This window comes from Malassezia sympodialis, genomic scaffold (assembly GCF_000349305.1).
Source record: "Malassezia sympodialis ATCC 42132 genomic scaffold, msy_sf_9, whole genome shotgun sequence".
NCBI lineage: Eukaryota > Fungi > Basidiomycota > Malasseziomycetes > Malasseziales > Malasseziaceae > Malassezia > Malassezia sympodialis.
Genome location: NW_017387807.1, coordinates 442,956 through 470,105, shown reverse-complemented (window position 1 = coordinate 470,105; position 27,150 = coordinate 442,956). Strand labels below are relative to the sequence as shown.

Below are 27,150 nucleotides of genomic sequence, written 5' to 3'. Positions count from 1 at the left end.
TCTATTCTAGTCTGTGCCAAACTGCTGCTGAATGCTCGCCTGATTCTTGGCCCGGCCTGCTGCACGTTTGCCGGCCTGGAAACGCTCGACCATGTCGCGTGCCACGGCCTCAGTGCGTTGGTGCAGGAATAAGCTCGTGAAGGGCGAGCCGTCCGGATTTGCCTGCGGCGGCTTAGGCCATGTCATGATCTGCGAGTACAGGCATAGCTTCGAGAGCGTGGCCAGTGGCGCCAGCGCTCGCGGCGTGCGTGCCACAGCGACCAGTGTCGTGCCTGGCTCGGGCACCGGCACATCGCCCTCCTGCGTCACTGGCGCACCATGCACAAGCTCTGCCAGGGGCTCAGGCACATCAGGGGGGGAAGCACTAAAGGCGCCGTCTTGCCACGACCATCTTCGCAGTGCCGGACCTGCGCCGATACCTGGCCGGTCGTCGCAGCAGGTCCACAGCTCGGGAGTCTCACCCGGCGCACAGACAAGCGCCGTCTGCAGCACAGGCGCGCCAACATGGCACACTTTCGCTTCCACATTCGTGGCGTCGTGCATCAGCGCAGCGAGCGGCACCACAAACACGGCCTCAGCTCCCTCGATCCGCACGAGCAACCAGTCGCGCCCTTCGGCCTCGAAGAGCTCGAGATGCTGGATGACGAGCGAGACGCCATGCGCTGGCAGCGCAGACTCGCTGTCGTCCGCATCGTCCGCGTGCTTTCGACGCTTGGTGTCTGGCTCAGGCGCGGATGGATCAAAGGCGCCCTGGAGCGCGAGATTGGACGCTGCGCGCTCGCGACGGCGCTCCGTGGCCGCATCGATGTGTACGTACGATGCGAGCTTCTCGGCGTCCAGATGCACCGTCGCGCGAAGATGGTACGTGCGCTCTTCGCTGCACCATACGCGCAAGCAAGCGCCACCATCGCTCGAAATGAGCACGGGGCGATCCGACGGGGGTAGCCCTGCTCGGGCGGCGCGGTCGGCGGGCAGCGCAATCACGGCGCCGACACAGCTGCGCGAGCCGAGAAGATACTGCTCGACAACATGGGCGGCGCGGCGGGCACCCCAGCGGGAGAGACGGATGTGTTCGTCGCGGTCACAGGACACAATAGCGCTGGGCTCCGCGGCGTTGTCGCTCGGGAGGAAGGCGAGGCAGGTGACCATACTGACGTGGCCGAGGCGGGGATGCAAAGACGCCTCTGCCTCGTCGGCGGCGTCTGCCACATCCTGCGTAGGCGCAGCACCAACCACAAAGCTCCATACATCGCCAAACTTGTCGGCAACGACGACCTCGTCGCCCTCAGCGCTGGGGACCCACTGCAGCGTACCAGCGCGCTTAGCGAGGCGCTGGAACATGACTTCACGACCGTACTCGATCGCGTCAACGTGCCACACGCGCAGGATCTTGTCGTCCGAGGCCACAGCGAGGTGCTGACCGCTCGGCGAGAAGGCGCACAGGCGTGGAAAGACGGCGCTCGGTGCGCCAGGGCCAGGCGACACACCCGCACGCGCGTCGATGCGCGCGTCGAGGGCAGCCTTGAGCGTGCCTGTGCGCCGATCAAACACCAAAATGTTGGCACCGGTCAGCGCCGCGAGCGAGTCGGGCGTCGCGGCGACCGCCTGCACTGGCAGGGCGTGGAGGGCGCCGTGCATGGTGGTGGAAGGCGAGAAACGTCACGTGTGCTACAGAGCCGCGAGCGGCGTTCATGGCCTAGGCCAGCTATTCATCGTCCGTGTCCGGTTCGCGTTCGCCACCGTACTGGAGCCAGCGGTTAAGGCGCAGGCGGCGGCGCTCCTCCTGTGCCTTCTTCTCATTACGTGTAAGCTTCTTCTTGCCCTTTTTGGCCTTGAGCTTGGACATGTCCTCATCGTCGCTGGGCGCGCGGCTGGGCGCAGCGCTTGTCGCGGCACTTGGGGCCTCGCTGTTCGGTTCGGTGCTGACAGGCGTGGTGGCCGAAGAGTCGGCAAAGTTCTCTGACGCAACGTCCGTGCGCGTCTTGGACACGATGCGGCCGGCGTCGACGTTCCAGATCTCCGGGCACAGCGCACTGATGAACTCCTGGTTGTGCGAGATGATAATCACGGCGCCAGCCCACTCGCGGATCGCGACGGCGAGACCACCGAGCGCCTCGCGGTCGAGATAGTTGGTCGGCTCATCCAGCACGAGCACCTGGGGGTTGTTCCACAGCGCTGCAGCCAAGACGACCTTGACCTTTTGGCCACCACTGTAGCCGCCCATGGCATTGTTCTCGGCAATCTCGCCGTTCAGACCGACCGCCTCGAGCTCCGCGCGGATCGCCTTCTGGCTCAGGTCTCGGCTGCCCGCGCCCTCGCGCGACGCATCAAAGTCGTCAAACTTTTGCACCAGCTTCGTGAAACCGAGCTCCAGCAGGCGCTCGCGTGGAATCCATGTGTTGTAGCGGTGCTCGAGGCCGACCCACTTGATCTCGTACTGGTAGCTCTTCTTCAGCTTGCTGCGTCCAACGATAAACTCGACCATCCGCTTCTCGCCAGTCTGCGACACAATCGGCACCTTCATCTGTTCGGCCTCCTCCGTCGTAAGCTTGCGCGTTGCCTTCTCTGTAATCTCACGGTCGTGGCCATCCTGGTACCGCCAGCGGATGTACTGGCACGCGCTCTTCTCCAGGTGCTGCTCAAGGTGGTGGAACGCGTGTTGTGCCATCATGGCCACACGCAGGTTCGGGTGCTTCTCGACCTTGCCCTCCGTCGGGATAATCTCGCCGGTCAGCACCTTGATCAAAGTACTTTTACCGGCCCCGTTCGGGCCCACCACACCAACACGGCTCGACAGACTAATTGACACACTCGCGTCGACCAGCGACGGGCGCGGCATGCCCGGGTAGTGCACGGTAACGTGCGACGCCTTGAGAATCGTACGCGTGTTCGAGCGCACACCCATAAGCGAGCCCGGCGGCGGGAACGTGAATTTAACGCTCGTCGCAGCGAGCGAGTAGTAGCTCTTCGCCTCAGGGCGCGTCTTGACAAATTCGGACAGGTTGCCGCGGTAGTACTTGAGCTTCTTGTGCTCGTAGTGGATAATGTCCGTACACACATTGTCCAGGAAGCCAGAGTCGTGCGACACCGTAAGTACAGTAATGTTCGAATTAGACACGAGGTACGACTCGAGCCAGCGGATCGACGCCACATCCAAATGGTTCGTCGGCTCGTCCAGCAGCAAAATGTCCGCACCAATCAGCATGGCACGTGCCAGCTCCAGCTTCATCTTCCAGCCACCACTCAGACTGCCGACCGGCGTCTGCTGACGCTCGTCATCGAAGCCGACGGCGCGCAGCGCCTCGGCCACTTCGTCGCGCTGCTTGTGCGCGAGCTTGGGGTCCCCACAAACAAAGTCCAGAATCGGCCGTGAGCCATCTTCGCCCTGCAGCGAATGCTCGACCATGACCGTGCGCACTTGGTCCTGGTCGGGGTAGCCCTCGACCTTGCCGTCACGCATGGCCTTGAGCAGCGTCGACTTTCCGCTACCGTTCGCAGCCACAATACCGTAGCGGTGGCCACGGTACAGACGTAGCCGCGTGTGGTTCAGCAGCAGAAGACCACCGTACGCCAGACTGAAGAGTGTGTCACACAGCTTCTCGCCCTCGATATCCTCGTCATCGTCCTCGGGCTTGCCGAAGCGCTCCAAGTCTAGCTTCACGTACACGTCGCGCACCGCGTCTGTCGCCTGCTGCGCGCCCTCTGGGGTCGCGCACACACGTCGCAGGTACGGCAGGACATACACGTCGTTCCACGGCTCCGCCTGCACGACACGCTTGTCGGCAAGGCGCACCAGCACGCGCGACACGTACTCGAGCCCCGTCTTGGTCCACGCATCGCCGAGCGCGGAGAAGACAACGCCCACCGGCACGTGCGGCTGAACTGCATCACCAAGGCGCTGCAGCGCCTCGGTGCGCGCCGCCTGCACGGCGGCCTGGGGGTCTTTGCCGTCAGCCTCTTGCTTCGACGCATGCGCCGCGTCGAACGCGGCGCGCAGCGTCTGCACCGCGCTCTTGGCATGTTCACGCACTTCGGGGAAGCTGGCGCCTGCCTCGATGCGCTCCACGGACGGGAGTAGCGTCGGGAGGTACATCGCTGCCGTGTGCGGGTCGCGCACGAGCTTGCACAGGTTGTCGACAATGATTACCGACTGACGCTGCACCGTCTGGCTACGCTCATTCAGCGCGCGGCTCAGCAGCGGCACCATGACCGCGAGTGCGGGCCCAGTTACCTCGGCCACGAACGTAATCGACGACAGCTTCTTGATGCAGTCGGGCACCGAGTCGGGGCGCGCCATGCAGCCCACCAGGTCGGGAATGAACGGACGGATGTCGTTGTTGTCGATCACACCGCACACCTTTGTCGCCGTCTTGATCGCTTGCTTCGACACCTCTGCCTTCGTCTCGTGCATGGCCGTCGTCAGCACCGGCGTCAGCTGCGTCAGCTCGTCACCGACCTGCTCGAACGCCATGTCCGAGGCTCGCGAGATGACCTTGAGTGCGCCGACCTTAGCCTGCCACTTGGCGGCGCCCGACTCGATGACGGGGTACAGCGCATCAAAGAGTTCGGCGACGGCCTCGGGGGGGAAGAGCGCGACAAGCATCGTAACGGCGCTCTCAGCGGCCTTCTTCGCTGCCTCGTTCTTGTCGGCATAGCCATCAAGGAGCAGCGGCAGCGTCGGCAGGAGCCATGGCTCTGCACCCAGGGGCACCGGGGCATTCTTCCCGGCGACCTTGGACGCAATCGCGCCCAGGCCAATGGCCGCACGCTCGCGGAGTTCGGCGCTCTTCTTATTCTTCAGTTTGTCCTGCAGCTCGGCGAGGATGCCGTCCTTGAGCAGCGTACGAAAACCATTCGTATTCACATGCTCGCACAGCGCTTCAGCCGCATGGTGGGCCTCTTCGGTACTGGCACTCTGCCATAGCGTCGCGAGCGCTGCGCACGTAGCCATGGCCGGAACAAAGCTTACGCTCGACCCGGAAAAAAAAAGAGGCGCCGATCCCGATGTGCACGTGCTACCAATCGCTACCGAGCTCGTCGTCCCACGCCGCGTAAATGAGCACGCTGAGCGCACGCAGGTCGCGCCCCTCGACAATAGCATCCACATAGTTGTTCGGCGTCGATGTGAGCGCAACCTTGGCCTGCTGCGAGACGAGCGGAAGCACTTTGGCGAGAAGCAGCGTTTTGTCCGCGCGCTGCGGATCCGTACCCGGCGCTTCAAAGCCCGTGCCAAGCTTTTGCAGGAACAGCGAAAAGACATGCTCACAGGAGCTCTGGAATACCTGCGCAAAGTCAGGCGAGTCAATGTAGTCCTTTGTCTCGTCCAGGAGGGTGCGCAGCTGCGGCGTGAGAGCTTCCTGCTCGTCCTCGTTGGCCGCAAGGGCCCCCGCCTCACGCAGCATGCGCACCTCGTCGGCCTCCGTCTCGGGCAGCAGGATGTTACGGAAGCCATCATTTGAGAGCCATACGACCGACGTGTCTGATGCATCACTCTCGAGGTGCGCACGCAGGCGCCCCACGAGAGCTTCCATGTGCGCGTACGTAAGGGGCGTCTTGACCGGCATATCGCCCAGCTCGGCGCGCACCGCCTGGCGCACTCGGTCCGCCACCGTCTTCCAGCCATGGTGCAGGAACCAGTAGCTTGATGTGAGGTATTTTTTCTCCGTGTCCTGGGATAGGCGCCCTTCGGCCAGGTTCAGGTCGTCCAGCGCCTCGACGTCCAGCGCCACATCGCGGCCATCTCCATGCAGCGCAATCTGGTGCGGCTCCTGGCTTGCTAAAGCGCCTTTTTGTGTGCGCAAAAGTGCGTCGCGTTTCGCCTGGTTCTCCAGCGCGGCCAAGTAGGCTCGGCGGCCGAGCATATTGAGCTGGATATAGGTCTGCAGCGAAAGGAACACGAGCGTGTACAGCGACGTGAGTGTGCGCTCAAATGAGGTATGCTTGATGCCGTCCCAGAGACGCAGCTTGGTTGCGCGACGCTCCTCTTCCGACTCGGGCGTCGGCGCAGCCTCCGTCGGCGCCGCAGGCAGCTTGGCCGTCGGCGCAGGCGGCGCAGGCGCTGGCTCAGACACGACCTCGAGGGATGCTGGCGCTTCGCTCGCCGACGTATTCTGCGGAGCAGGATCCTCGTCGCGCGAGCTCTCCTCAGTACGTGCGCCGTCGGCAGGCGGTGCGCTGGCTACGTCGCCCAGGCTCTTGTGTCGCCGGTTCTGCGCAAGCAGCGCCTGGCTGATCGACTCGACATCCATGGCCTCAAATATCTGCGACGAGAGCGTCGGCAAAAGGGCCATGATCGTAAAGCTGCAGTCTTCCTGGTTCTGCAGGAAACGGCGGCGCAAGCTGACGCGTGAGTGCCAAGGTACGTACTTCTCGCGCGCAACGCGATCACGCAGGAAACGCTCCTGCATATCATTGAACTTGGCGAGTGCAAACTGGGCAAGCAAGTAGACCCCCCCTATGACGCCCGTCGCCACAGCCGCGACACGCACGCCGCGGCGCAGCCACTTGCGACGGCCCTGCGACAGCGCCATGACGAAGCCGCCCGTCACCGGCCCGGCAGGCCTCCGCGTGCTGACTCAGCATGCCCAACGGGCCTCGTAGGGCGCGTGCCGACGCGGGGTCTGGTGTTGCGCTGCGCAGCGTGCCGTGCGACGGACGCCACGCGTGATGAGCAGCGCCAAGGTGATTGATGCGTGCGTGTGCTGGTCCTCACGCCAGGCTCTTTGAGCGCACAGTCGACATTGTGCAGTCGCTGCCGCCCAGTGGCCCGATCCAGACATCGTACGAGGAGAAACTCGCACTATATGGGTACGTCACGCCCGCTCACGCAGACTGTTCAAGCAGGGTGGGTAGCGCGCACTGACGCAGCAACGGAAGGCGATATCCAGACACGCCGCCCCGGCATGTTTGACATGCTTGGCCGCGCCAAGTGGTACGTGGCGCACACTCACGCCAGGGACGCCTGGGAGCGCCAGCGCGGGTTCTCGAAGCAGGACGCGAAGCAGCTCTATGTCGAGAGCATGATCAAGATCCTCCATCGCTTTGAGGACCGACCGGTAGCCATCTCGCTCATGGCCGAGCTCGAGGCATACAGTGGCGACGTCGCCGAGCAGGTCATGAGCGGCACCCTCGCCGAGACCGCCAGCATTCACTCATCCAGTGTCGGGCAGAGCCCGCGCCAGCGCGCGCTGAATGCGGTGCCGTCTGTGGACGAGTCGAGCCTCGCCGATGAGCCGCCCCGTGCCCCCTCCCGGCTGCCCCCTGTCACATCTGTGGAAGGCGATACCCATACGGGAAGTGGTTCTCACGATACCATCACAGGCAGCGACATGCCGCGCCCCGCGCCCAGAGCAGCCCCCGAGAAGGCGCGGCGTGCAGACCGCGGCGTGCTCCCGGTGCGCGGCGCGCCAGCGACACAGCGGCGTGCGGCGCCTCGTCCCCGCGCGTCGCTGGCGCGCCGCGACGAGTCGATGTACTCGGGCGCGGCGGCGAGCGACCGCGGCTCACGCTCGTTCGCGTCGGCTGCCCCATCGCTGCCGCCGTCCGACGTCCCGCTCGCGCCGCATGCCGGCGGCCCGCTCGGCCGGTACGCGTCGTCGGTCGGCGGACGCTCAGGCGGCCCCGTGCCACCAGCGCGCTCGGCGCTCGCCAAGGGCGCGCGCGCCGGCGCACCAGGCATGGGTGAGCGTGCACCCGAGCTGGAAGAGTCGCTGAGGGCGATCCAGGCATCGCTCACAGCGCTCACAGACAGGCTCGACCGCGCCGAGTCGCGCATGGTGCGCCGCGAGAACGCGCTGGACGTCCGGCGGCTCCATCAGTACATGCAGCGCATGCTACATGATATCGGGGCATGCCTCGGCCTGGTGCCAGGGTGTCCCGGCGAGGCGAATGCACCGAGCTACGATGCATGGCGCGCACGACACCATGGGCTGTGGGCGTTGGTCCGCTCGCCATTCAAGTTTGCCGTGCTGGTCGCGAGCCTGGCTTTCCGCGTTCTGCTGGACCTGGCGTCGATCACGCTCATGGTCACGCTCCTTGTGGCCGCTCTGCGGCGCCTCTCTGGTCGCAGCGACCCGTGGATTACGCTGCGCCTGCTGGGCCAGCTGCGTGGCCGTTTGCAGTGGCTGGCCTCGCCGGCGAACCGGCAGGCAGCCTTGCGTGCGCTGCTCACGAGTATGGTGTTGGGCGGCGTCGCTATGGAGTCCACGCGCAGTCTCCGCTCGTAGTCAGAAGGTGTACACCGTGTCCGGCGTGACAAGGGTGTGCACGGGCTGGTCGTGCGCGTCGCGCGGCACTGCGTCGAGCAGCTGCTCCCGCAGCGCCAGCGCCATGGTATATGGCGGCGCGCGCCCCCGCGCCTGTGCGTGCTGCGTGCACCGCGCCAGGTACCGATCATAGTACCCTTTCCCCTGGCCCAGGCGCGAGCCCTGCCGGTCGAACGCGAGGCCGGGGAGCACAATCAGGTCGAGGCCCCCCGGCGCATCAAGCGCATTTTCGCGCGGCATGCCGTCCGCGCGCACGAGCGCAGGCTCTGCAATGCCCCACTTGTTCACAGTGAGCGTCTGCTCGAGCTCGTGCGTGTCGTACACGCGCAGCATGAGCATATCGGTGAACGAATGCGCCTCGCGCACGTCCGCGCCGGCAGCCAGTGTGCTAAAGCGCGGCACGTAGAGACACTTGCCGCTGTGCAGCGCAGCACGACACAGCGCCCACGTGTCGACCTCCGCGGCCGGCGCACTGAGGTAGATGCTCACGGCGTGTGCGCGCTGAAAGTGGGGGTGCGATAGCACGCGCTCCGTCACAGCACTCGCTGGTGTTAGTGCGACGACGCACACTGTGCATCAACCTCGGCGCGCGGAAGCGCCGTAAGCGCCTGCCGCACGTCGCGCCGCAGCGTCGCCTTGGCGCTTCGCACGGCCGCCATCGTGGCTGGGACGAGGCATCACGTGCAAGTTCCCGAGCCCCACGCGCCGCGCGTGGCGGCAGTGCATCTTCGTGGCTTGACGGCATGGATCGCACGCGCGCGCCGACGATGCGGGCGCGGCAGGCGGCGACTGCGGACATGGAGTCTCGCGTCGACTCGGCTGCCGATGCATCGATGAGTGGCGCCGAGAGAGAAAAGCTCCTGCAGCACCCTAGCAGCGCGCCCGGGCGGGCGGCGGACCCGGCGTGGGCGCCGCGCGCCGGGCCGATTCTCACGCGGCCCGAGCTCGTGGTGCTGGCCATCGTGACGCTGCTGGCCGCGCTCGTCCGCTTCTACCATATTGAGCGGCCGAGCAGTGTTGTGTTTGACGAGGTGCACTTTGGGGGCTATGCGGCGAAGTACTTGCGGCGCGAGTTCTTCATGGACGTGCACCCGCCGCTGGCGAAGCTCATGATCACGCTGGCCGCGTGGCTGCATGGTTTCCATGGAGACTTTGACTTTGGCGAGATTGGTACGGAGTACCTAACGACGAAGGGCAAGGAGGCCGTGCCGTACGTGGCGATGCGCTCGGTCGGCGCGTGGTTCGGCACATGCACGGTGCCGCTGGCATACCTGACGCTGCGTGGCCTGCGCATGCGCCCCGCGAGTGCGCTGCTGGGCGCGCTGCTGGTCCTCTTTGACAATGCGCTGACGACGCAGTCGCGCCTCATCCTGCTCGACGCGCCGCTCGTGTTCTTCGTGGCTGCGGCGCTGTGTGCGTGGGTGTACTTCGCCCAGCTCGACCAGCGCGCGCCCTTCTCGCGTGCGTGGTGGATACTGCTCAGCCTCACGGGCGTGTCGCTCGGCCTCGTACTCAGCTGCAAGTGGGTGGGCCTCTTTACCGTGGCCAGCGTGGGCGCCGCCGTGGTGGTGCAGCTGTGGTACCACCTCGGCAACCTGCGTGTGCCGCTGCCCACGCTGGTGCGCCACTTTTGCGCGCGCGCGGTGTGCCTGATCGTGCTGCCGCTCGTCGTGTATCTCTCGATCTTTGCGGTGCACTTTGCGATCCTCGTGCGTGCCGGCTCAGGCGACTCCTTCATGAGCTGGCCCTTCCGGCACACGCTGCGGGGCAACGGCATGAGCGACCAGTTCGCGGACGTGGCGCTTGGCTCGACGGTGCGCCTGCAGCACTACCACACGCTCGGTGGCTACCTGCACTCGCACGACCACCGCTACGAGACGGGCAGCCAGCAGCAGCAGGTGACGCTGTACCCGTTCGCCGACGAGAACAACGAGTGGATCCTGCTGCGGGCGCCTGTCTCGGAGGCGGAGAGGTTCGAGGTGGGCCCCGACGGGCATGCGATCACGCCCGACGACGAGGTGACGCGCTTCTTCCGGAACCTCACGTACGTGAAGCATGGCGACACGGTGCGCCTGCTGCACAAGATGACGCAGGTGCGTCTGCACTCGCACGGCGATCACCGCCCGCCGGTCAGCGAGGCGGACTACCAGCACGAGGTGACCGGCTACGGCTTCCCGCAGAGCAAGTTTGGGGGTGACATCAACGACAACTGGGTCCTGGAAATCCACGAGCAGCAGTACGGCGTGCGTGCGCGCGACAAGAAGCGGGTGCTGACGCTGCGCACCATCTTCCGCCTGAAACACACAGTGGAGCAGTGCTACCTGTTCTCGCACTCGGTCGCGCTGCCCGACTGGGGCTTCGGGCAGCAGGAGGTGACGTGCAACAGCAGTCCCACGCTGCCCAACTCGCTGTGGTACATCGAGACGAATGCGCATCCCCTGCTGACGGAGCACGCGCCCAAGGTGAACTACGTGCTGCCGGGCTTCCTCGCCAAGTTCCTCGAGCTGCACAAGGCCATGTGGACGGTGAACCGCGGCCTGACGGCGCACCATGTGTACGAGTCGCGCCCCCAGACGTGGCCGATCCTCCGCCGCGGTATCAACTTCTGGACCAAGCACCACCGCCAGATCTACCTGATCGGCAACCCGGCGGTGTGGTGGAGCGCCACGGCGGCGGTGGCGCTGTACGCAGTGGCGCGCGTCGTGCTTATGCTGCGTGCGCAGCGGGGCTACAGCGACTTTACGCACAGCACGGTCGTGCAGTACGACCGCGCGTGTGGCTTCCTGGCCGCTGCGTACGCGCTGCACTTTTTCCCCTTCTTCCTCATGAAGCGCCAGCTGTTCCTGCACCACTACCTGCCCGCGCTCTACATCAGCGTGCTCCTGCTCGCCGTCGTGTTTGATCTCGGCACGAGCCGTGTGCGCCCGATGGTCCGGCTGTATGCGGCGCTGCTCCTCGGTGCGATCGCCGGTTTGGTCTTCTGGCGGTACGCGCCGCTCTCGTATGCGTCGCGGTGGACGAACGACCAGTGTGGCGATGCGATCCTCACGCGCCACTGGGACTTTAACTGCATCGACTTTCCCGTGGATAAGGCCGAGTACACGACGTACGCGCACGTCGTGAACCGCCCCGGCGACAAGCAGCCGCGCGACGACGACGTGTGGCCGTTCTCGCTGCCGTCGCTCCCCGACGTGCTGCACCGCAAGGTGATCCCGGACCTGCACCGCGCGCAGTCGACGGACGAGGCCGCGCGCCAGTCGCAGGCGGACATGGCGCGCAACCGCACAACGGAGGCGGTGCCGAACGTGAGTGGCATGGACCAGGCGCAGCGGCAGCAGGCCGTGCTCCAAGGGACCAGCGCGCTGCGCAAGGCAGACACAACGTCGACGAGCAGCACGCCGCCGGGCGCATAACTACCGCGCCGCGGTGCGCAGTAGCCACGACACATTCTCGTAGGCCACGAACGTGACGCATGTCCCGGGCAGGATGCGCACGGCATTCGTCATAAAGCCGCGGTAGAACGCACGCGGCCCCTCCTCGCGGAGAGTGCGCACAATGCACGCCCACGTCGTGGGATACAGATGCGCAGTCGCGTGGTTCTGCACGCGCGAGCGCACCACCTGGTACGGGTACGTGAGCGTGATGGCAAAGAGCTTGGCCGCGCCCGAGAGGATGGTATATTCGGTGTTGCTCAGCTTGACGCCGTCCAGCTGGCCCTCGGAAAACGTGCGCTGGCCCGTCTGCCGCTGCAGCATCGACGCCGTGCGCCACTGCTTCAGCTGCTCGTACGCCATGAACTGGATCGCCCCGTTCGACACGCCGATGATCGCGAGCCCCACGCCCCGATACAGGCCGGCGATGCCCTCCGTCTGCAGGGTGTGCGTGAGCCCGTGCCAGAGGCCGCGGTAGGCGATCGGCGGCGCCGGGCGCGTGCCCGCACGCCACGGCTCGCCGACCGTGCCGATCGTGCCGCCGGCACCGGGACGCACCACGCTCGGCGGCGTCATGGACGTGGTGAACATGCGCGTCTTGACCACCCAGAGCGGGTTCGTCATGATGGCGGTAATGACGCCGCTCCCCGTCGCCGCGAGCAGGTGCTCGCCCGCCGAGAGGCGGCGCGGCACGTCCATGCGGCTATAGCGCTGCGTCATGGAGTCCTTGATCATCGTGTACCACAGAAAGTAGAGGCCCCAGCTAGAAGCATTGCCAACCACGTTGGGGATCACGCCGCGGTACAGGCCACGCCACCCACTCTCCTCGGCAATGCCGCGCAGCGCATCCACAATGTCCACGCCCGGCTTGCCGCCCATGAGGTAGAACAGCCATGGCCGCCGCGCCACGCGCTGGTAGAACATGGAGCGCTCCGCCACATCCGCCGTGAACGACGACTGGTTCACCTGGAAGCGCGTCTTGACGAGGTCCAGTGGATTCATGCACAGGGTCGATATAGTCCCGGCCACCACGCCAGCGACCGCATGGTCGACGGCCGGCGACGAAAAGTACGACGGGGCCGACTCGGACACGTCCCTCGGCATGGCGGCACAAGCGGCGCCGCGACCCGTGAAACTCCACTTCTACGTAGCCTGCTGCCCCCGCCGCATCAGGTTGCGCCGCACCTTGCGGGGCCGCGCCCCGACCGGCTCAGCGGGGCTGCGTGCCGCGCTTGTTGGCGTCGCATGCGCGCGGGGCGGCGTTGCATCTCCCAGCAGCTCGCGCGGCCACGCGAGGTACGGCACCGCCTCGCGCGGCACACCCGCCAGCTCGGCCGCCGGCGCACGCCGCATGTGCACCACGTCCGCATACGCTTCGGCATCGAGGGCGCCCCAGAACGGCAGATCGAGGGCGCCCTGCACGAGCCCCAGCGCGTCGCCTGCCTCGACGGCCGCCTGCAAGTACGGCCCCGAGAGCGGCGTCAGCAGATGCACCGTGCCCTGTGCACGGTCGATCGAGCGCACGAGCGCGAGGCCAAGCGCCGGGCTGAGGACCGGCTCGCGCCTGCGTCCGGCAGGCGCATGGACGAGCGCGGCGCCACGCTCAAAGGCGGCGCGCCACACATCCGTCGCGGCCGCCTCGCGCGCGGGCCCCAGGACCAGCGCGGCGATGCGCCCATTCAGCGCGAGCAGCTGGAGCGCCTCGTCCACGGCGGCGTGCGTGTCCAGCACGGCGCAGCCGGCCGCCAGGCCCGTCGACACATCCACCACAAACGGCACGCGCGCCACGAGCGGGCGCGCAAAGTCCCACGCCGCGCGCAGACCCGTGCCGGGCTGGGGCAGCTGCGTCATATGTAGGTAGGCCAGCATACTGAGCACGCGCGCCTCGGCGGCATTGAGGCGCCGCGCCGCACTGGCCGGCACGTCCGCGTCGCCCAGCGCCGGCAGCACGCACGAGGACGACGCCGGCAGCGGCGCGCCCAGATCGACCACATGCGTCGGCGCAAGCGCCGCACACACATGCAGGAGCAGGTCGAGGCCCAGGCCCTTGACCCAGCCGTGTGTGTTGACGACGAGCGGCATGGGCGCCGCCGCGCGCCGCATCGCCGGGCGCCCGTCCGCGCCGATCGCGCCATACTGTAGCTCCGCGCGGAAGTACTCGATGAGATCGCGCGCGGCAGCCGCGTACCGGGCGGGATCGTCGCGCGGTGTGACGTCGCCGAGCACATGCGCTCGCACGGGCGTGCGCGCCGTGCACCAGCTGGGCGCCCAGACGCCGCTCTCGTGCGCCGCATCAAGCACATGCAGCGCAAGCAGGCCAGGCGGGCCCAGCGCGGGCTGCCCGGGATCGAGCTCCAGGAACGCGACCTGGCCGCGCCCCGCGGTCGTGAGCAGAGCATGCAGACCCAGCTGCGTAAACGTCGACTTGCCGGTATTTTTCGCGCCGCGCACGACCACCACCAGCGGCGACGCGGCCGCCTCGACCAGCGCCGCGTGCGTGTCGGCCCAGGCGCGCGGCACATGCAGGCCGTCGCGAGGCTCGCGCTCCAGCACGAACGTGTACGTCGGGCGCCAGCGCTCCGTCGCGAAGGGGTCCATCCCTGCGAGCGGGCATACACGCGCCAGCTGCTCGAGGCCGCAGCGCGCATTCTCGAGACGCACAACGACGGCATGCGCGGCCAACGGGCCGTCCTTGGCGGGTGCGCCGTCGACGGCGCAGATCGGCGCAGCAGGATGCACGTCAGGGACGAACAGCGCGAACGGCGCCGCATGGCGGTCGAGGCGCGCGCCCGCGACGCTAGCGCAGCCCCGCACCACATGTACGTAGCACAGCCCACGCACCACGACCGACTCACCGAGCTGCAGGCCACACAGCAGCGCGCCGTCCGTGTCCAGCGTCGCAGGAGCGGCGCCCGTGTGCGCCTGCGGCTGTACGTTCGGCCGCAGCTCAGCGGGCGCTGCCGCACGCGCCCCATGCTCCGGCGAAGGCGCCTCGGCGGCGGGAGGCGCGCGCGGCGTGCGGGCACGCACGGGGCGGGGCGTCGCGTCGCGTGCGCTCTCCTTCGAGACGGCACTCGCATCCAAGCGTGCCTGCTCCGTCGAGGCGCATGCGTCTGGAGGCGCTGGTTCCGCAGCCTGTGCGCGTGCAGCGGCTGCCGCACGCTCGCGACGCACGGCGAGCGCACTCTTGGGCGGAGCGCTCATGGACAGACAAAAAACGACCCATTCCTCCACTACCTCTACACAGGGACGGGCGCCGGCGCCTCGGTCGGAGCCGCGGGGCCCGGCGGGGCGCGGGGCCCCTCGCCCTCGACGAGCAGGTCACGGAGCACGCCGACCACGGCATCGACCTCGCTAGTCGAGATGCCGCCGCAGCCGGCAGCAATGAGCCGGCGGTACATGGTCATGGTGCGATCAGCGCCCTCGTCGCGCACCGTCGCGCGGTGCTGGGTATGTTGCTCTGCGAGGCGATCGGCCGCGGCGCGCGCGCGCGCGAGCAGCTGCGCGAGCTCCTCGCGCATCGGTGCGCCCGGTGCGGCGACGAGGGCCTGTGTCGCTGCGTCAGCGTGCGGCGCATCGCCGAGGCGCCCGTCCGGCCGCGCCGCACTGACGCGTGCCTGCACGGCGTCCCAGTCACGCGCGGCCTCGGCGCCGCTGTGTGCGCGCCGCGCGAGCACGTATCGGTCCTCGAGCTCCGCCAGCGAGGCGGTCTCGTCGGCGAGAGCGCCGTCCGCGTGCAGCGACGCCTCGGCGCGCGAGCTGTCGGCAATCTCGCTCTGGATCTGCACGAGCAGCGACTGGGCGTGCGTGAGCTTCCGCTCGAGCACGGACAGCTCCGTGTCGTAGCTGTCCGCCAGGTCATGCAGCAGCGTCGACACGAGGCCGACGGAGCGGCCTGCCGCGCGCTGTCCAGCCTCGGACGAGTGGGGCGCGGCGCTGGGGCCGGGCGCCGGCGCGCTGCCGGGGCGCAGCGGACTCGCGCGGAAGCGCTCGTCCTCGACGATATAGTCCTCGGCGTTCTTGCCCTCCTTGTTGCGGATCTTTGGGTCCGCGCCATGCTCCAGCAGCAGGCGCACGAGGCGCTTGGAGCGTGCGCGCGCCGCCATCGTGAGCGGTGTCTCGCCCTCGTCGTCCTGGAAGTTGAGAATGTCAGCGAGCTGCTCGCCATAGTCGGCGAGGCGGAGCACCATGGTCTCGAGGTAGTAGCGGCTCGCGTGCGGCTTGCCGCGGCTCAGTGCGAGGTCGACGACGTGGTGGAACACGGTGCGGTCGTTCCGGTCAATGTTCAGGATGCTGCGGTGCAGCAGCTCGAACAGCTCGGGGAACTTGCGCAGGTCGTAGTTGTTGCTGAACATGGCTGCGCGCATCAGCGCGGTCTGCCCGTTGCTGTTGACGCGGAACACATCAGCGCCGGCGGTCAGCAGCAGCTTGACAACGCGGATGCGGCCCATCGCGCACGCCCAGTGCAGCGCCGTGTGTTCGTCCTCGTCGATGCTCATGTTCGGGTCAAAGTCCGGCGGGGGACTAACGAGCAACGGCGGGATCGTCGTCGTCTCGCTGATGAAGTAGTCCAGGATGATCTCCGCGTAGCGCGCCTGCGGCTCCATCTCCTCGTATGTCGGGGCGTGGGCAGGGACGTGTGGCGCCGGCGGCACCGCCGCGTAGGCATCGCGGTACGGCACGTACGGCGGCGCGAGACGCGCGCCCGGCGTGTACATGGCGCCGTGGCGGGGGTCCGCGTAGCCTGCGGCCGCGTACGCATCATGCTTGACCATGCTTGGGCCGATCGGGCTCGGCGTGCGGCTCGAGCTGCTCACGTCGCTGGGCGACGGGCTGATGCTGCCCTCGGAGCCACGGTCGTGCTCGCCGCCGAGGATCTCGCTGCTGTCGTCGCTGGAGGCGCGCGCGCGCGGGAGCTCGGCGTCTCCCATCTTCTTGAGGCGGCCGGACGACGCGATCGCGTGCTTCGGCGCGGGCGGCGGCGAGCGGTCGGACGGCACGAACGAGATGATCGGCTCGAGCAGCTCGCGGATCCGGTAGTGCTCCGCCAGCTCGATGGCGACCTCCATCGGGATCCACGTGCCCTGGTACTTGCCGTAGCCACCCTGCACCTTCTCGTGGATGCCCTTCTGCACTTCCTTCTCAAGCACGCGCGTGCGCTGCGACTTGTCGAGGCCGACGACCTTGAGGATCTGCGTCGCGTTCAGCCACGCGTCGCTGCGCCGCCGCATGACCGCCACATCCTTGATGATGCACTCGTACACGGGCACACCCGAGTAGGTGGCCTTGAAGATCTGGCCCTCCGGCACGGACGGCATCTCGTGGCGCAGCGCCGCGCCAAGCCACGCCGCCGCGCGACGCGGGCGCTGTGACATACACACCTCCATAGGCACGTGGACGAGCCACGCCGCCACCTTTTTTCTTCGCGCCGCTCGCCTGCATGACCGAGTCAGACTACTTCTCGTCGGACGACGAGGCGGCGCGCTCGTCCATCAGTGCGCCTGCGGACCACCGGGTGATGGCTCCGCTGCCTCAGGGCGAGGGGCGCGCGCCCCGTGCGACCCGCTCCTTTGCCGCCCTGCACAATGCCTATGTGGATACGGGCGCCGGCCCCGAGGAGGCGATGCCCGCGGCCAGCGCGGGCGCGTCCAAGCCCAAGTCCAAGCTCTCGCCTACGGCGCCTCCCCATACGCCTGCGTCTGTACTGCAGTCGCAGGCGGCGCCGCCGCCGCCGAAGCGCACGCGCGCCGGCCCCTCGATGGTGCCGGTGGCGCCGAAGGTACCGAAGACGCACGCCGAGAAGGCGAACGCGCCGCGCCTCATCGTGGTGCTCGAGCAGGCGTGTCTCGAGACATACAAGGTGTCGAGTGGGAGCGCTACGCACGCGCGTGGCAACAAGGAGGCAGGCGACAAGTACGCCCTGCTGAACTGCGACGACCATCAGAAGGTGCTCGCCAAAATGGGCCGCGACATTGCCGAGGCGCGCCCTGACATCACGCACCAGTGCCTGCTCACGCTGCTCGACTCGCCGCTGAACAAGGCGGGCCTGCTCCAGGTGTACATCCACACCTCCAAGGGCGTGCTGATCGAAGTGAACCCCCAGGTGCGCATTCCCCGGACGTTCAAGCGCTTCAGCGGGCTTATGGTGCAGCTGCTGCACCGCCTGAGCATTCGCTCAATCAAGGGCTCGGAGAAGCTCTTGCGCGTCATCAAGAACCCGGTCACCGACTACTTCCCGCCGAACACGCACAAGATCACCCTGTCCTACAACGCGCCTGTGCAGCGCCTCACGTCGTACCTCGCCACCATCCCGTCCGACCGCAGCATTGCTGTGTTTGTCGGCGCCATGGCCCACGGCGAGGACGATTTTGCAGACGGCGTCGTGGACGAAAAAATTTCCATCAGCGAATACAGCCTCAGCGCCAGCGTCGCCTGCGGCAAGTTTTGCTGCAGCCTCGAGGACCTGTGGGGCATTGTATAACAGTGGCGATAGCCTACTATACAGGACTTTTTTCTACGGCCGCGGCCGAGCTCGCGCTGTGCGCGGCGCCGGCGGGCGGTTCTCGGCGCCAGCAGGGCGCACCGCACGCACCGCCGGGCGAGCCAGCACCGGCTTGGCGGTGGGCGAGCGCGCCACGCGTGTGGTGGCTGGCTGCGCGGGCGTCATGACGCGGCGCACACGCGACGGCGTGTGCGCTGTCTCGGAAAGGCGCGCAGCATTCGCGGCCGCCGTCGCCGTCGGCGAGGCAGGTGCGTCCGGCGCTGGTCGCGGCACAACGCCCAGCACCTCCGCGTCGGTCCGGGGCGCCGTGTCACTCTCGAGCTGCTCGGCGACTGCCTTGGCGTCGTGCTCGTCCGACGCAACGCGCGGCGTACTGTCGGTCGCCGCGCCCAGCGCGACGCGCCGGCGCTTGGGGCTGGGGCTCTTGCGCGGCTGCCCGACACAGGGCGTCGGCTTCGTCGTGGGCGTAGGCGCCGCGGGCGTGCGCGGCACCGGCACCGGCGCCAAGGTGGGCTCCTTGGCCAGCTCGGCCCGCAGGCGGTCCTCGACGCCCCAGCGCAGCCATGTGGCGGCCTGCTCGTACATAAAGTGCTGCTGTGGCCCCACGACGCACCCGGGGCGCATGAGGCGCATGTACCCAATGACCTCGCTCGCGGTAAAGCCGTGCTTCCACACGAGGTAGGCGCCGATCAGCACGCCGGTGCGTCCGAGGCCCGCTTTGCAGTGCACCGCGATGGCGCGGCCGCTCTCAATCACACGGTCCGCCTCGTGGATGAAGGTGCGCACAATGTCCTCCGAGGGATTGGAGCCATCGTCAAAGTAGAGTTCGAGGTGCTCGATGCCCGCGTTCTCGAAGACGTCGCGGAGGTACAGCGGATTGTTCAGGCGCACCACGAGGCCGACCTTGTGCTCCTGGAAGTAGTCGACCGTGTGGCGCAGCATGGGATTCGGCGCCACGCGCGCCGCAGCGCGGGCGGCGGCGCTGGCGGCGGCGGGGCCGCCGGCCGCGAGAGCGGCCATGTACGCGCGGTCTTTCGGGCTTGCGAGCGCGAGAAAGTGGGGCGTGATCCAGTTCCAATCGCCATGCTGCACCTGTTCGTAGTGCTCGTAGGCGGCCAGGTCGAACGTCGTGAGATCGAGCAGGCCGCAGTCGAGGGCGCGGCGCACGCCGTACAGGATGTCCTGGATCGTCAGGCAGTAGTCGGCGCGGCCGTAGCCCGCGTCGCGGAATGGCATCAGCTCCATCTCGCTGTACGGGAAGAAGGCGTCCGCCGGCGAGATGTGGTCAATGGTCAGGGCGTAGAGGGCACACAGCAGCGCCGCATTCGCCTTGTGGTGGGGGTGCGTGTTGGTGTACAGCGCGAGGTGCGTGTCCTGCATCGCGGGGTCGATGAGCATCTGGTGGACATGCACGCAGAAGCGGTAGAACATGGCGACATTCAGCGGCCCCCAGTCGTTCGAGAAGCTCAGGTACACGAGGTCCTCGTCAATGCAGAACCACTGCAGCTTCGTGGGCTGCTGTGAGAGCGGCACATCCGCCGGTAGCACCGCTGCATGCAGACCATCGCCCGCATTCAGCTCGTCGGCATCCGGCAGCGTGTCGGCAAAAATACCGAACCAAAAGCGATTTGACACAGGCACCAGGTCGTGCGCGAGACGCAGCGACGGCGCGCGCACGGCGCGCGGCGAGCTGGGCCGCATGGTCTCTCCACACGCGGGGACACTCGCAGCATCAATGAGGTCGGAGTCGTCTGGGACCATGTGCGCCGCAGGCTCCGCAGCCACTGGGAGCGGACACTGCATGGCGCCCGCACACAGCAACAACAAACCGCGCCCGCCGCGCCCAGCGCCGTGTTGGTATCACGTGACACACCACCGCGCGCTGGGCACCGCGGCGGCGCTCCGCGTCGGGCCGCGCGATGCCTAACGACGCGTCGCCCCCCGCCGCGCCTGCGCCGGCGCCTTCCACCCCGGTGTTTTCGTGGCAAAAGGGGCTGGACTCACGCATCGCCCGGTACCGTGAGCTCATGGCGCTGGCGACACCGGCCGAGACGCCCGCGCCGCGCACGCCCCCCAGTGCTGCGCGCCTGCAGCGTGGCCACGACCGATTCGCCGTGATTGAGCGTGTATGGGATAAGGCAGTAGCTACGCCGGCACCGACGCCACCGCCGCACGCTAAGCGGCGGCGCGTGGCGCGCACGCCTCGCTCTACGGACGCGCACCAAACGACGCTGGATGCGTATCGCGTGCGCAGTGCATCGCCCGAGACGCCTGCGCGCTCGGCACCACATACCACGCAGGATGCGCCTGCATCTCCCGAGACGCCTGCGCGCTCGGCACCACATACCACGAAGGATGCGCCTGCGTCGCCCGACTCGCTATCGTCGTGCAGTAGTGTACCGGGCGACTCGGGCGACGAGCTCCCGTCACCAGCACGCGCATGGCTGCGCATGCTGGGATCGTCACCTACCGAATGGTGACCTAGTGCGAATCGCCCCAGGCCGCCCGTTTGCGGTCGACGGCCTCGGGCTTGGGGCAGCTCACGCACTCCGTATCACGCCCGTGTTTCTCATAGAAGGCCGCACAGCATGCGTACAGTTTTTTGACGAGATGCTCACAGCGCTCCTGCTGGAACTGGTTGCGCTGGATGCACGCCTGAATGTCGCATGCGTGTGGCTGACACGGGTTGGCAGGGTCGACGGCCATGGCGGCAGCTCGGGCGCTCGGCGCCGCGGGTCTATCCTCCACACCGGCCGCCACCGGATTCGGAGGTGGAGGGACACGGGCCACGCGCGCCGCCGAATTCGGCGGCGCGAAGCACGGGCGGCGCGTCGCACGCCAAGCCCACCCCTTCATCGGCTACCATGTCGCAAGTCGCTGGGGACATGGGCGCAACGCCAAACCCTTCGGCTGTGATGATTCTGCGGTCCGAGCCGCCGCTGCCGGCCTTCTGTATGCCTTTCCCAATCCCGCCGGCCACGTCCGATATTTCGTTGCTGCGCTTGTCGGTGCTGCGCATCCTCACGGGGCAGAAGGACTCTGCGCCGCAGCTGCTCACCCACAGCGAGCAGCTGAAGCAGATGACCGTGCAGGGCTGGCGCCTGCGCATGCTCGACCTCGTGCAGGTGCAGGGCGGCAGCGCCTCGGAGCGCAACGACGATGTCGAGCTTGGCCTCCCCCTCCTCGATGAGCACAAGTGCTCCGCGCTCGAGCATGGCGACGAGATTGTGTATGTATAAAAGACTGACCCTAGCGTCAAGCTGCACCCTGGCTTCACACTCGCGGATCTACGGCTGCCCGACCTCGGCCCGGGGTACGACTACTCGGTCAGCCCCGACGAGCCGGCCATTTACGCGGCGCCCGCCTACACCCTAACACACCCGACGGAGCCGTCGTCCCACTCGTCGTCTGTGCAAGCGAACCCCACGACCAACTACCACGCCTTCCAATACCCCGACTACCGCCAGGGGTACAAGGTCGTCTACACCCGGGGCACAGGCCACGGCATTGCGTCGCGTGCGCCTGGCGGCCTCGGCCCCACGGTATTGACCGAGACGCACAACCGCGGCATCGAGTCGCACCAGCTCGCGCAGCTCAAGGGCCTCGCGCGCTCGAACGGCGCCGCGGGCGAGCTGGCACGCGCGAGGCTGGCCGAGCTGGGCGAGCCCATCCCCGACTTCCGCATCGCCAAGGGCAAGAAGCGCTCGCCGAAGGCGCCCGCAGACAGTGCCGTGCCCACACCGAATGGCACGCATGCCACGGCGCTGATGCCGCCGGTGCCCACCGCGCCGCCGGCCATGACGGCTGCCTCCGCGGCGCCGCCGGCCACGGCTGCCGCGACGCCGCCGGCCGTGGGCGCTNGCGCTGCACCGACGGCGCCAGCTACGACGGCGCCGGCCGTGCCTGCCGCCGCTACGATGCCGGCCGGCACGACGCCGCCCGCTGCGACGGTCGGCGCGGCGCTCCCCGCCGCGGCGAGCCGTACACGCACCGAGCGCGTATCGCGCTTGCCCCATGAGCGTGTGCGGCTCCAGCGCGACTCCAACACGCGCTCGCCGTTCGCTGGCGTGTATCCGGCGAAATCAGGGAGCACTGCGCCGAAGCTGTCGAAGAAGAAGAAAAAGACCACGCGCTCGCAGCTCTTTGGCACCGCCAAGGCCACGCTGCAGTCGCGCAACCAGTCGGCCATGTCGCAGCTGTTTGTTCCGCTGTACGCGGCGCCGTTTCTGGGCTCGGGGGCTCAGGAGCGCCTGACGAAGCCGAAGCGGTCGGGCCTGATCCGCGGCGGCCACGAGCCGTCGCAGGCCATGGACAGCGGAGCACTGCTGTCCGAGTCTGTGCCCGTCGATGACGATATGGGCGCGTCTGTCCCTATGGACCATGTCCCGGAGGGCGGCCTTGCCGCCGTTGGCGTGCCCATGGAGGAAGGAGCGCATCTGGAGGACCCCCACACTGTGCCCCCGTTGGAGCGCAACGAGCATGCGCACATGTGGGGCCAGAACGAACATGGCGTGGCGGGCCTGGGCGTCCAGTCTGTGCCGACGCTTTCACCGCAGGCCGCGCCGCCGTATGAGGCGAGGCAGCCCGCTGTGCCGTCGTCGTCAGACATGCCCACTGTGCCTCCGTATGCGGAGGCGCCGCGTGCTCGTGTGCCCACATCGGCGAACGCGTACGCACCACTGTCTACGAACGAGGCCTATGCGATGCCTACCTCGGCGCCGGTGCCTGCGCCTGCGCCCATCCCGCTGCCAGAGCCTGTGCCGTCGGTGATGCCAGCGACGGCCTCGAGTGGCGCCGACGTGCAGCGCCTGTCGTCGATGCAGCACTTGCCCCCCACGCAAATGCCGGGCGCGAACCCGGCGGAAGAGGCATTCGCCATCCGCAGCGACAAGCGTGCCTCTCTGCTGGCTGCGCGCGACGGGACGCGCGACGCTGAGTCGGTCGGCGTCCCCCCCGCTGGTCGGCCTGTGCGCCCAGCACCGGAGGCACAGCTGCCGCTGCCGCGGCCGGTGAGTGTGCCGACGGCGGCCAACGTGCCGGTGCAGACCGGCGCAGTCGTGCTTGAGTCGGTCGCTGCGCCGCCTGTGCCGCCCAAGTCGCAGGCGCCTATGACGCGTTGGTCTGGCGCGCCGCCTACGACGCAAGCGCTAGCGCAGGTGCCCGAGACGACCTCCCATACGCCATGGCCACACAAGCATGCACACACGCATGCGCATGAGCACCACGCGCACCCCGGTCTCGAGCCACTGACACAGCAGATTTCGTACGCGGAACCTGTGCCCGAGGCGGCCGAGGAGCCGTTGCATGCGCACCACGAGCACCCTCACTTGGAGCGGCCGAGGCCGCCGGTCTCGTACGTGGACCGCGTGCCGGAAGCGGTCGAGGTGCCGCTGTACGCGCACTACACGCCTGCGCCCCCCCAGTTGGAGCGACAGGCGCAGCCCGTCTCGCAGGCAGCGCGCGTGCCTGAGGCGGTCGTGGAGCCACCGCATGCGCACCACGCGCATCCCGGTCTCGAGCCGCTGACGCAGCAGATTTCGTACGCGGAACCTGTGCCCGAGGCGGCCGAGGAGCCGCTGCATGCGCACCAGCACCCTCATTTGGCGCAGCCGAGGCCGCCGGTCTCGTATGTGGACCGCGTGCCGGGGGCGGTAGAAAAGCCGCCGCATGTGCACCACGCGCACCCCCACTTGGAGCAGTTGACGCAGCCCATCTCGTACGCCGAGCCTATGCCGGAGGCGGTCGAGACACGTCACGCGCACCATGCACACCATGCGCACCATGCACACCACGCACACCACGCGCACCCCCACTTGGAGCGGCTGACGCAGCCCCTCTCGTATGCCGAGCCTATGCCGGAGGCGGTCGAGACACGTCATGCGCACCATGCGCACCATGCGCACCCGCACTTGGAGCGGCTGACGCAGCCCCTCTCGTACGCGGAGCCTGTGCCGGAGACGGTCGTGTCCAGCGCTGAAGCGCCTGCCAGTGCGCAGGCCCTGGCCCCGCCGCTTAGCCACGAGATCTTGTCGCGTATTCCCGTCACGTCGCTGGATCCTGAGCCCGTGGTGCAGCAGCCGGCGATCGCTGAGCCGGCGCTGGCGGTCCCGCAGCCGGCATCGCTGCCGTATCTGTCGTCGCAGCGCACGCTTGTCTCGCCGGCGGGCCTGTCCACGACGGTGCTCCCAGCACGCGAGTCGGTCCAGCACGCGGATCTCTCGTCGCTGGCTCCACTCGCCGAAGCAGGCAACATGGCTGGGCCTAGCTTGAGCATGATGCCAGCCGTACACACGGAGCGTCGCTTTGTCGACGAGTTCCAAGATGCCACGCACCTCCTGAGCATCGACTCTACAGCGCCTGTGGGGCTGGCGCGCCAGGACGAGGCCATGGCGCACCGCGATGCGGTGCTGAGCCGCGCGCGCGCCGACGATATGGAGCGCCAGTGGGCAGAGTTTGAAGCCCAGTGCCGTCTGAACCGCGAGGCGGGTCTGCCACCACCCTCTCTACTCCGCTAATGACTAGGTAGGCAGTAAGAACGTCGTCTGTTGAACGGCCGCGAGCTCACTGGGACCGAGTGGCAGCCATGCATACGGCGGCGCAGTGCGCCATGCCTCGGCCTCGAGTCCGAGGCGCGCTGACGCGCGTGTCACTCGGCCTGTCCACAGCCCCGCGTCGTAACGCTGCGCTGCCCACTGCTGCTGCCGCGCCATATCCACGTGACACATGCATCGCACGTACGGGGCATACTCGGTCGCAATGCCGGCACGCGGCAGCTGCTCCGAGCACGGCACATTGAGTACGGCCAGCATGGTGTGCACGGCCCGACTGTAGCGTGCACTGGCGTTAGTAGATCCACGTACCGGCCCAGGTCCACACATGCATGAGCATCGTACGCGGCGCGATCGCCCGCCTCGTCGTCCGTGCCACGGAGCGCAGCTCCGATCCGCAGCGCGCGCCGAGCGTCTACTGGCACCTGCGCAGACGGTGGCACGTTGGCGGTCGGGACCGGCACCACATGCGCACGGCCGCGCGGCGGCAGCGGCACAGCCTCGTCGCTGTCGGCAGGCGCCTGGGTCAGCAGGATGTACGTACCTCGGCCATATCCAGCAGGTCCATGCACGAGCGGCGCTCCGCAGCGCGACATACGCGCTGTAGTGCTTTCCAGGCATCGCGCTCGGATGCAGGCGCGCTGGTGCCTGGGCCCGCCGCGCTCGGTAGCGCCGTGCCGCGGAGCACATCGTCGGCGCGCGTGTGCAGGCACAGCCACGACAGCTGCATCAGCGCTGCACGCAGGTCGTGGGCAGGCGCCGCATCGGACACGCGGTCGTAGGGGTACAAGTGCGCGGTCGGGAACGCGGGGCCGCTCGAACGGTCGAGCGGCACGGGCCGCGGCCGCGTCTGGGTATACAGCGTGTGCATCGCCGCTTGCGACACAATATAGCCCTCGGCGAGTGCGACGAGCTGCAGGTAGGTGGCGGCTGCATCGGGCGGTGGCGGCGCCCATGTGAGGACGCGCTGCACGCGCAGGTCCGCGAGCGGCAGCGCCTGTGCGTCCGTGCATGTCAGAACGACGGGACGCCGCGACTCGCTGACCAGCTCCACGACCGCGGGCCAAAACCCCGCGTCGTCGTCAAAGACCAGGTCCGCCTCGTCCAGGAGGATCAGCGATTGTGGCGGCATCGCCGACGTTGCAAGCGACGCTTGCGCCGCGCGCTTCTCGCCCCGCACCATGTGGTTGCGAGTCAGCTGCCCCACCGCACTCGCGAGCTCCTTGCCACTGCGGCGGCCCATGCCCGCGTACAGCTCAAACACCTCGAAGCCGAGCTCCTGCGCACACGCATACACGGCGGCCGTTTTCCCGACGCCCGTAGGGCCCGCCAGCACGACACAGTTGGCGAGCGGCTGGGCGGCTGGGCGGCTGTCCGTCGGCGCACGAAACTGGTCAAACCACGCGGCCTCCTCTGGCAAGAACTCGTCGTCCGAGTCGGTTTGGCGCGCGCGCCCACGCTTGCGCGAGCTTGCGCGTTTCTGTGCGTCCGACTCTGTTACACGCAGCTCGCGGAGCCAGTCGCGTAGATAGATCGCGTGGGCCTCGTTGCCCAGCACATGCGCCGCGCACGTCGGCCGCCACCGGTCCGTCCACAGCGCCTCATGCGCGAGCGACGGCGGGCGGTGCGGCACGAGGGCATGAGGCCCTCGCGTGTTGAGCTGTGCATACAGATGCTGCACGACAGGCGGCGCCGACGCTGGCAGCGCAAGGTCCGCGGCCACGTAGGCGAGCGGTGGACGCGGCGCGGGAAATCCCGCCGGAAGAGGGCCCTCTGTCACAGGCTCCAGGGCGGCCTCGCACGCCGGTGCCTCGGCCGCTGCCAGCGCCGCAGGCTCGAGAGGCAGCCGGAGAGGTGCGCATGTCGGCGGTCTCCGGGCCGGGCGCGTTCGGCGGGGCCACACAGCAGGTTGGTGCGCGATAGGCTGCGTGGGCGGCTGTACATGGGCGGCATCCGCGCTGGGCCACGGCGCAGCGAGCGTACCGAGACGCGCGCGCGGCGCGCCGCTGGAAGACGCGTCGTCCTTGCGACGCTGCGAATCGCGAGGCACTGCCTCGCGCTGCGCAAAGAAAGGATGCATTTTGTCGCCCTGCGCTGTCCCACGCACAAGACGTGGGAGGGGCGCAGAAGGCGCCTCGGGGCTCGCACGAGTGCGCGGCTGGGCGGCGCGCGGCGGCTCGTGGCCCCACGCCGCCAGCAGCGTGTGAGGCGCGCGGCCGGCCCGTCGCGCCTTCGTGCCGCGTTCCGGCGACGATGTCCGGCGCTTACGCGGTGCAGCGGGAGGCGCACGCCCGTCGGGGGCCCATACCGGCCCCCCGCGCGTGTCCCCCGCGGCTCGGTCCATGGCGGCGCGTCGCGAGCTCCGCACGCACGAGGCCGTTTCCTGCATAATTCCACAACTAGCA

At 68.0% G+C, this 27,150-nt stretch overlaps 12 protein-coding genes and 1 pseudogene across 13 annotated transcripts; 3 read left to right on the top strand and 10 right to left on the bottom strand.

Annotated features, from left to right (window-relative positions):
- Positions 1-6: 6 nt before the first annotated feature.
- On the bottom strand, positions 7-1,638 carry MSY001_2018 (uncharacterized protein; the record flags this gene model as incomplete). Its single annotated transcript, XM_018883848.1, has 1 exon — positions 7-1,638. The coding sequence occupies one exon, from the start codon at positions 1,636-1,638 to the stop codon at positions 7-9; it is 1,632 nt and encodes a 543-aa protein (XP_018740567.1).
- A 67-nt stretch (positions 1,639-1,705) lies between these two features.
- MSY001_2017 (uncharacterized protein) lies at positions 1,706-4,951 on the bottom strand (the record flags this gene model as incomplete). Its single annotated transcript, XM_018883847.1, has 1 exon — positions 1,706-4,951. One exon carries the CDS (start codon positions 4,949-4,951, stop codon positions 1,706-1,708), a length of 3,246 nt encoding a protein of 1,081 aa, XP_018740566.1.
- Positions 4,952-5,015: 64 nt separating this feature from the next.
- On the bottom strand, positions 5,016-6,530 carry MSY001_2016 (uncharacterized protein; the record flags this gene model as incomplete). The annotated part of the gene is made up of 2 exons (XM_018883846.1): positions 5,016-6,339; positions 6,367-6,530. The coding sequence occupies 2 exons, from the start codon at positions 6,528-6,530 to the stop codon at positions 5,016-5,018; spliced, it is 1,488 nt and encodes a 495-aa protein (XP_018740565.1).
- A 136-nt stretch (positions 6,531-6,666) lies between these two features.
- On the top strand, positions 6,667-8,225 carry MSY001_2015 (uncharacterized protein; the record flags this gene model as incomplete). The annotated part of the gene is made up of 4 exons (XM_018883845.1): positions 6,667-6,692; positions 6,718-6,807; positions 6,831-6,844; positions 6,868-8,225. 4 exons carry the CDS (start codon positions 6,667-6,669, stop codon positions 8,223-8,225), a joined length of 1,488 nt encoding a protein of 495 aa, XP_018740564.1.
- On the bottom strand, positions 8,226-8,923 carry MSY001_2014 (uncharacterized protein; the record flags this gene model as incomplete). Its single annotated transcript, XM_018883844.1, has 2 exons — positions 8,226-8,809; positions 8,833-8,923. 2 exons carry the CDS (start codon positions 8,921-8,923, stop codon positions 8,226-8,228), a joined length of 675 nt encoding a protein of 224 aa, XP_018740563.1.
- An 84-nt stretch (positions 8,924-9,007) lies between these two features.
- Positions 9,008-11,677, top strand: PMT1 (Protein O-mannosyltransferase-like protein; the record flags this gene model as incomplete). Its single annotated transcript, XM_018883843.1, has 1 exon — positions 9,008-11,677. One exon carries the CDS (start codon positions 9,008-9,010, stop codon positions 11,675-11,677), a length of 2,670 nt encoding a protein of 889 aa, XP_018740562.1.
- Positions 11,678-11,766: 89 nt separating this feature from the next.
- On the bottom strand, positions 11,767-12,799 carry MSY001_2012 (uncharacterized protein; the record flags this gene model as incomplete). Its single annotated transcript, XM_018883841.1, has 2 exons — positions 11,767-11,797; positions 11,826-12,799. The coding sequence occupies 2 exons, from the start codon at positions 12,797-12,799 to the stop codon at positions 11,767-11,769; spliced, it is 1,005 nt and encodes a 334-aa protein (XP_018740561.1).
- Positions 12,800-12,838: 39 nt separating this feature from the next.
- On the bottom strand, positions 12,839-14,899 carry MSY001_2011 (uncharacterized protein; the record flags this gene model as incomplete). Its single annotated transcript, XM_018883840.1, has 1 exon — positions 12,839-14,899. One exon carries the CDS (start codon positions 14,897-14,899, stop codon positions 12,839-12,841), a length of 2,061 nt encoding a protein of 686 aa, XP_018740560.1.
- Positions 14,900-14,934: 35 nt separating this feature from the next.
- Positions 14,935-17,082, bottom strand: MSY001_2010 (uncharacterized protein; the record flags this gene model as incomplete). The annotated part of the gene is given in 2 exon segments (XM_018883839.1): positions 14,935-17,061; positions 17,077-17,082. The coding sequence occupies 2 exon segments, from the start codon at positions 17,080-17,082 to the stop codon at positions 14,935-14,937; spliced, it is 2,133 nt and encodes a 710-aa protein (XP_018740559.1).
- A 53-nt stretch (positions 17,083-17,135) lies between these two features.
- On the top strand, positions 17,136-18,176 carry MSY001_2009 (uncharacterized protein; the record flags this gene model as incomplete). The annotated part of the gene is made up of 1 exon (XM_018883838.1): positions 17,136-18,176. One exon carries the CDS (start codon positions 17,136-17,138, stop codon positions 18,174-18,176), a length of 1,041 nt encoding a protein of 346 aa, XP_018740558.1.
- Positions 18,177-18,209: 33 nt separating this feature from the next.
- MSY001_2008 (uncharacterized protein) lies at positions 18,210-19,958 on the bottom strand (the record flags this gene model as incomplete). The annotated part of the gene is made up of 1 exon (XM_018883837.1): positions 18,210-19,958. One exon carries the CDS (start codon positions 19,956-19,958, stop codon positions 18,210-18,212), a length of 1,749 nt encoding a protein of 582 aa, XP_018740557.1.
- A 720-nt stretch (positions 19,959-20,678) lies between these two features.
- MSY001_2007 lies at positions 20,679-20,903 on the bottom strand (annotated as a pseudogene). Its single transcript is given in 2 exon segments — positions 20,679-20,736; positions 20,746-20,903. Coding segments are annotated over 2 exon segments (216 nt in total).
- A 3,812-nt stretch (positions 20,904-24,715) lies between these two features.
- MSY001_2006 (uncharacterized protein) lies at positions 24,716-27,089 on the bottom strand (the record flags this gene model as incomplete). The annotated part of the gene is made up of 3 exons (XM_018883836.1): positions 24,716-25,022; positions 25,091-25,266; positions 25,344-27,089. The coding sequence occupies 3 exons, from the start codon at positions 27,087-27,089 to the stop codon at positions 24,716-24,718; spliced, it is 2,229 nt and encodes a 742-aa protein (XP_018740556.1).
- Positions 27,090-27,150: the final 61 nt, after the last annotated feature.